The 1,438-nt window shown below is 31.6% G+C and overlaps 1 protein-coding gene across 2 annotated transcripts in view; it reads right to left on the minus strand.

The window, feature by feature from the left end:
• Positions 1-886: 886 nt before the first annotated feature.
• LOC107062455 (uncharacterized) overlaps positions 887-1,438 on the minus strand; it is an 813-nt gene continuing 261 nt past the window's right edge. The window contains exon 2 of one of the 2 annotated variants that reach the window (XM_015313109.1): positions 887-1,421. In XM_015313109.1, coding sequence (XP_015168595.1) covers positions 1,097-1,421 — 325 coding nt within the window. In that variant the 3' untranslated portion in view covers positions 887-1,096. The other variant, XM_015313110.1, reaches the window with a different exon arrangement.

Here is a 1,438-nt window from a genome sequence, read left to right on the forward strand (position 1 = left end):
GGTATTAAATAGTCTAGGGAGGTAATAGGTCCTCATGAAAGTTTAGTATCGCAACAACAAATTCGACCAAAGTTAGGGTATTTTTCAGACCCTTATCCTTAAAAAATATATAGTGTAATTGTTACTTAACTCTTGACTTTGTAATTCAAAATTCACCTTCTAAAATTAGCGCTTCTCTCTAGCTCGTGAACTTAATCGATACAAAGTTTTATGATAGCTAGTTTGTTAATTTCTCTGTTGGTATATCTATCTTAGCTTATATTTACATCACGGCTAGCTACACTAAAAAAATTATGAATTGAAATATCTGTTTCTTTGAATTGTCTATATCAATTGGGTACATTTTCCAATTTCACTCCAATAATATTTTTTTAAAAGATCATATCGATTATGTGTTTGATATTTAAATTTTTAATATAGATGCTCATAATTTATCCTTATCCTTCCGAAATTACGAGAGTAATAAATCATATCGATTATTGACTGTTTCTTTATCATGCGCTTTGCTTTTCTTTTTTTCTCCAGGAAGAAAGAGACTGATTCTTTCTTTAATGTAATAAAATCAATTTATGCCTCCATTTTCAACAAGATAGAAAAGAGTTAATAAGTAAATAAACAACAAAGGAGTGGATAACCAAATCTAAATTCTTGACAAAATCTCTTGTATGAGCAAAGTGTAAGATTGTCAAGGATCAATTACTATATTTTCCAAGATAGAATGGATAGAATTTCTCTGTCCTTAATCAGAGGTCTTAGATTCAAACCGATTTGGGTATTAAAAAACCTTATCTCCCCTAAATAGGCTTCGACTCAAATGAAAAATATCAAACACCGAGTGAAAAGTTTATACCATAAATACACAATTTCGATAAAAAAGAAAATGGAATTCAAAAAGGACCATAATTTTTAATTATAATCGAAAGTAACAATTTCAAAACTTTCAAGTATATTCACAAAACATGAAATTGATATTCCATATTCAAACATATATATCTAGTAGAAGTAATAATATAAAGCAAGCAACATACTTTTTCCCAGCTGCTCTTTTTTTTCTTAATTAATTACCAAACACAACAAATTTTATAATGTATGGTAATTAATAAAATGCTTCATTATTTTTCTTTCCTTTAGTCATCAATATTGGCCTTCTGCTGCTACATGAAGAATTACTGCTGGAAATTCCATAATTGCCATCATTATACATCAAAGGCAAATCATTAGCATCTTCACCTTCATCCTCATGAGTAGCAATGCGGATACATGAGCAACGTTGTAACGACGCGAAAAACGCGGCGGATACACCGTTGATCAACCACATAGCCATTCCATCGAATTTTCCGCAGCCAGACGTAGTACTGGCTGCGGAAGACCGAATTCTCGGTTCAACGGAACTTGGCCGGAAACTGAAAAAACTGCCACAACTAGTGGTGGTTGTAGC

The sequence above is a fragment of the Solanum tuberosum genome, unplaced genomic scaffold (assembly GCF_000226075.1).
Source record: "Solanum tuberosum cultivar DM 1-3 516 R44 unplaced genomic scaffold, SolTub_3.0 scf00226, whole genome shotgun sequence".
Classification (NCBI taxonomy): Eukaryota; Viridiplantae; Streptophyta; class Magnoliopsida; order Solanales; family Solanaceae; genus Solanum; species Solanum tuberosum.